Source organism: Aegilops tauschii, chromosome 2 (assembly GCF_002575655.3).
Source record: "Aegilops tauschii subsp. strangulata cultivar AL8/78 chromosome 2, Aet v6.0, whole genome shotgun sequence".
Classification (NCBI taxonomy): domain Eukaryota; kingdom Viridiplantae; phylum Streptophyta; class Magnoliopsida; order Poales; family Poaceae; genus Aegilops; species Aegilops tauschii.
In genome coordinates, this window is record NC_053036.3 from 638,142,896 (window position 1) to 638,148,895 (window position 6,000).

General features: G+C 46.5%; 1 protein-coding gene across 1 annotated transcript; it reads right to left on the reverse strand.

Annotated features, from left to right (window-relative positions):
• Positions 1-4,757: 4,757 nt before the first annotated feature.
• On the reverse strand, positions 4,758-5,087 carry LOC141041399 (uncharacterized). The gene has a single exon (XM_073507546.1). The coding sequence runs from the start codon at positions 5,085-5,087 to the stop codon at positions 4,758-4,760; it is 330 nt and encodes a 109-aa protein (XP_073363647.1).
• Positions 5,088-6,000: the final 913 nt, after the last annotated feature.

Consider the following 6,000-nt stretch of genomic DNA (forward strand, 5'->3'; position numbering starts at 1 on the left):
CCCGGCGCCCCCGTGCTTCCGCCCGGCTACGCCCTGGTTCCCTATGCGCCCGGTGCTCTTTCGGCCCCGTCACCGTACGCATACGGTCAGCATGCACCAATGAACGTGCCTGCCCCCTCTCCTTCGACAACATCGCCAAGCTGGGATCAGGCTGACTTCATCGCCGCCATGAACAATTTCACCCTCAACAACGAAGGTACGGATTGGATTTTCGATTCTGGTGCATCCACGCATATGTCTTCAAATATGAATTTTTTGTCAGCTTGTTTTCCTTCTTCTTTTTCTTCCACCATCGGTGATGGTTCCACTATTCCTGTCTCTTGCACCGGTGACTCTTACATCCCCTATTCTTCTAACAATTTTCTTTTACGTAATATTCTTGTAGTCCCATCTTTAATTGCTAATCTTATCTCCGTTCGTCAGTTTACCATCGATAATCAAGTTATTCTTGCCTTTGACCCCTTTGGTTTATCTGTGAAGGATATGAAAACAGGGGAGGTTCTAGCTCGGTACAATAGCACATGCGATCTTTATCCTCTTCATGGCGCCCCCACTTCCACTCCTCGCGCCATGCTTGCATCAGTTGATCTATGGCATCGTCGGCTTGGTCATCCTCATAAAGCTACACTATCATCATTACTACAGGAATTTTGTATCCCTAGTTCTAGTGTCTCTCATGATTCCTCTCTTTGTAATGCCTGTCAATGTGGCAAACATGTTAGACTACCTTTTGGTACCTCCTCTACTATTAGTACTTTTCCTTTTGAATTACTACATTGTGATCTATGGACCTCTCCAATTCCTAGTGTTTCTGGTTATAAATACTATCTTGTAATTCTTGATGATTATTCCCATTATGTTTGGACCTTTCCTCTACGAGCCAAGTCCGACGTACACCCAATTTTCCTCAATTTTTGGCAATATGTTCTAACCCACTTTGGTCTTCCAATACGCTTTATTCAATGTGACAATGGACGTGAATTGATAATACTCGCAATCGCACTTTCTTTCTCTCTCACGGCATACTCCTTCGCTTTTCTTGCCCCTATACATCCCCTCAAAACGGTAAAGCAGAACGCTCTCTTTGCTCCATCAATGATATTCTTCGCACTTTGCTTATTCAAGCTTCTCTTCCTCCCCGTTTTTGGGTTGAAGCACTACGTACTGCCACACTTCTTCTAAATATTAGACCAACCAAAACATGTCCTCTCTACACTCCTTTTCAATCCCTCTTTCTTTCACATCCCGACTATCTTTCTCTCCGCGTTTTTGGTTGTCTCTGTTTTCCCAACATCACTTCTACGACCTCTCATAAACTAGAGCCTCGATCTTTACCCTGCATCTATCTTGGTCTCTCCGATGATCATAAGGGCTCTCGCTGCTTCGATCCCTCATCCGGTCGTGTCATTATTTCCCGTCACGTTGTCTTTGACGAACACACTTTTCCCTACGCTGCCACAAAATCATCACCTACGCCCCAACCATACCCTGTCCATCCTTCATCTTCTCTCCTCCCTCGTCTAACTCCTACCTCTATTGCCGCGGAGCAACAGCCACCATAGCAGCCTCCCATAACTCCACAGCAGCCTTCCGCGCCGCCCACTCCTCCTTCACCACAGCCTTCCGCGCCCACCACTCCTCCCTTGACGGCAGCTACCTCTCCTCCCACGCCTATCTCCCCTGTTGTCGCTTCTCCTTCTTCCTCTTCTTCCTCCACACCGCCTCTTCCGTCCAATGCAGTTCCTATAATACCTCCGGCCAACGATCATGTCATGTGCACTCGTGGTAAGCGTGGCTTTCACCTCCCTACACGACGTCTTAATCTCACAGCCATTCCCACTGTCTCCCCTATTCCTACCTCTTATAAACGTGCTCTTCTCGATCCTCTCTGGCATTCTGCTATGCGTGATGAGTTTCATGCTCTTCAGCAAAATAACACCTGGACTCCCGTTCCCAAACCACCCGGTGTCAATGTTGTTTCCGGCAAATGGGTTTTCCGTCACAAATTTCATGCTGATGGTACTCTTGCTCGTTATAAAGCTCGTTGGGTATGTCGTGGTTTTTCTCAGCAACACGGTATTGATTTTGATGAGACCTTTTCTCCGGTTGTAAAACCTAGTACCATTCGTGTTGTTCTCAGTCTTGCTGTCTCCTCCTCTTGGCCGATTCATCAATTAGATGTTAAAAATGCTTTTCTACATGGCACTCTCAGTGAAACTGTCTATTGTCAACAACCTTCGGGTTTTGAGAATTCCTCTTCTCCTGATTTTGTTGGTCTTCTTCACAAATCTCTGTACGGTTTTAAACAAGCTCCTCGTGCTTGGTTTCATTGCTTCACCACCTTTATTCACACATTAGGTTTTACCTCATCTAAATCCGATTCCTCTCTCTTTATTTTTCGTTCCTCCTCTCATACTGCATATCTTCTCCTATATGTTGACGATATAATTCTCACTGCCTCTTCTGATTCCTTTTTACAACATATTATCTCTTCTCTTAATCGTGAATTTTCCATGATTGATCTTGGTCCTCTTCATCACTTTCTTGGGATCACTGTCTCCCGCACTTCATCTACACTCTTTCTCTCTCAACGCCAGTACCTTCTTGACTTGCTCTCTCTTGCGGGGATGACTGACTGTCAACCCTGTCGTACGCCGGTCGACGTTGGTACCAAGTTGTCGGCCGACGGTGAACCTTTTTCTGATCCTACTCTATATCGCAGTATCACTGGTGCTCTCCAATATGCCACTCTCACTCGTCCTGATATATCTTATTCTGCTCAACAAGCATGCTTATATATGCATGATCCCCGTGTTCCTCATTTTTCTCATGTCAAGAGAATACTTCGGTATCTCAAAGGTACTATTGATCATGGTCTTCTTCTTAACTCTTTCTCTCCAACAAGCTTACAGTTTATTCTAATGTAGACTGGACGGGTTGTCCAGATACTCGATGATCTACATCCGGCTTTTGTGTTTATTTGGGTGGCAATCTTGTTTCTTGGTCTTCTAAAAGGCAGGTTACAGTTTCCAGATCTTCTGCAGAAGCTGAATATAGGTCTGTTGCTCATTCTGTGGCCGAGGCGGTGTGGCTCCGTCAGCTTCTGGTTGAGCTCCATCGACCAATCGAGCGTGCAACTATTGTTTATTGTGACAATATTTCTGCAGTCTACATGGCATCCAATCCTGTTCAGCATCACCGCACAAAACACATCGAGATTGATATTCATTTTGTTCGTGAAAAAGTGGCTCTTGGCGAGGTCCGTGTGCTTCATGTTCCTACCACTGCTTAATTTGCTGATATTTTCACCAAGGGGCTCCCCACTGCAGCATTCACTGGCATTCGCTTGAGTCTCAACATCGTTACACCTGATGTTGACAACGGGGGGGGGGGGGGGGGGGGGGTATTAGAGTATATATTCGGTTTGTATATTTGGTAGTTCAAGTTGTAATCTATCTCTACTATCCTTGGCCCCCCAAGTTTTGTATCTTATATAAACAGCCCTTCGAGGCCCTAATACATATTCATAATTCAATAATCTTCACGAACCAACCTGTGGTTAAGATAGTTAGGTGGACAGTGGTATTCCCAACCCACCAGGGTTCAATTCTTGGTGCTTGCATTTATCTTGGATTTATTTCAGGGTTTTCTGGCGATACGCTTTCAGTGGGAGGAGACGTTCCCGTCGACTACGAGGCGCCTACGATGACTTCGTAAAATTTTAAGATGATACGCCGGCTCAATCTCTCGGAGGTGCTCATAAGGGTAGGGTATGCATGTGTACGTTCATAGAGGTGAGTGTAATGCACTGGACATTTCCCTCCGCATCCCTCTGGAGACGCTGCTACAGGAGTGAAGCCTGCCGCCGTGCGTGCACCAGGTCGTAAGGAAAATCAAGATCAAGATAGCGCTTTTGAGTTGCCAGGAAAACCAAGAGGAGAGCTTTTATCTTCCTGAAAGGAAAGCTAGTGTGCGTCCACAGTCAAGATGGCGCTGGCGTGTTGTATGTCATAATCACATATTGTTCCCAACAAAACAGAGAATTACTTTTTTTCTTAAACACAGTACAGACATAGAGACTCATACGCACATACATATACTTATCCTTATAAATGCACACACAATTGCTTTTTTTTTCGAGGAACCGGCAGGAGCACTACCTTTTCATTTCAGACAAAAAAGAGGGTTCATGTACAAAGATGACAGGTTTTTCCAGGGAAACCTGACAAAACCCCTATAAGGACTGTTGTGTTACGCTAAGTGAACCAAATCACCCAATACCGTCGCCACTTGTGCCCTGCCAAAGGCGCAAGCCCACATTCTTATGTCGTCGAGCGCGATGGCCGCCACCTCCAGGTGAGTGAGGTGGGTTCCGATGAATATCCGGCGGTTGCGCTCCTTCCAGATATTCCAAATGGTGTACAGGAAGTGACCGCTACGCCGGCGTCTTTCGTCCCTGGACAGGGGAGAGATGAGCAGATCCCACCAGTCGGAGACTCCCATGGGAGGCGGAAGTGTCATCGTGTTCGTCGGCGCCTCCCCGGTTCATGCCTGAACGTGTGACCAAACCGCAATCGCAAATGGAAAGTCTTTGCAGAGGTGAGTTGCCGTCTCCGGTGCTCCCAGACATAGCGGGCATGTAGGATCGTGCGGCCATCCGCGAATAGCGAGCATGTCGGTCGTGAGGATCTTGCCATGGAGCACCAGCCAGGAAAAGAGCTTGCATTTGGGTTCCGCATGTGCCTCCCAAATCTTCGTCAGCGAGAACCTGGGGAGTAGACTCCATTTGTAGTCCAACGCCAGGAGATGGAGTCCTCCCTGTCCGTAGACAGTGTAACCTGGGAGGTCAGTGATGCGATCGAGATGAATTCTTGCAGGTGTATGGGGGACTGAAGGCGGGCGACCGATCTGATCCAATTATCCTCGTGCAGTTCCTTGGACACTGTTCTCTGCTTTCTTGTGGCAATTTTGTATAATCCGGGAGCCAACATTCTTAGGGGCCCCTTTCCGGTCCAGTCATCATGCCAGGACAGAGCTTTGTGGCTGTTACCCAGCACGATGGAGGTGGAAGCTCTGAATAGCGCCATATCCGACTCGTCACAGGGTAGGGCAGAGCCCAACCACTGACGTTCAGGGTCGGTCCACATTAGCCATGGCCAGCACAAGCGGAGTGCTTTTGATCGATAGCTTGAGGTCCTTAAGGTTTATGATGTTTCGTTGTTGCAACCTACCTATCTGCCAGAACCAGGGCCATGTAATGCCGTATAGACGATTACAGTTCATGAAACGAGTAAAATAAGAGAAAATTCAAATATATTTCGGCACCAATTATAAACAATTCAAAAAAGCATTTTGTTCCACGGCAAGGCTAAGTTCTCACGAAGTAAAACACAAAACCGAAAATAGGAAAAGGAAACAGGCTCAACACATCGAAGAGGTCCAATCCCACACTCCGAGTCGGACAATGAGATGAAAACCTCCTACCAGGCTACCACCGTCCCCTTTGGTGGCAAGTTTCACGCAAACCCACCATATAATTAAGTTCACAACACAAGGTGGAAATAGCTTCGCAATGGCAGTGTTTCTTTTATTGTTTAAGCGGGGAAAATGCTACCATTGATCACTCTGGTTTTCCTCACTGATTTTCTTGAATTTTTCTCTTGGCCTCGGTTGATTCCTAGCAGCCTAGCCCGTGAGCAGGTCATTGCCTCGTCGGCTTCGGTGCTTGTAGTCTTAGGCTTCTTTTCTTTCGGCTCATGTTGACCGTCTAAGTCTTCTTAGGTAAATAATGAAATCCCCCACAAAGAAAAGAGGGGAAAGAATAATGGAATGGAGGCAATTTTGTCAAAAGAAGGGTGAACTATGAGCTTATTCGTGCTTTAGTGCACCTCCTAGGTGCACCCAAAAAATCATTATTTTTTCTGATTGTTCCTCCTTGACGGTATTTCTTCACTATTTACCTAAGAACAAACGCACAATCTAAAAGAAATTTTTGTATGT

Excerpts from the sequence above, each read along its gene's own strand:
- LOC141041399 (XM_073507546.1), bottom strand. The coding sequence starts at position 5,087 with ATGGCGCTATTCAGAGCTTCCACCTCCATCGTGCTGGGTAACAGCCAC.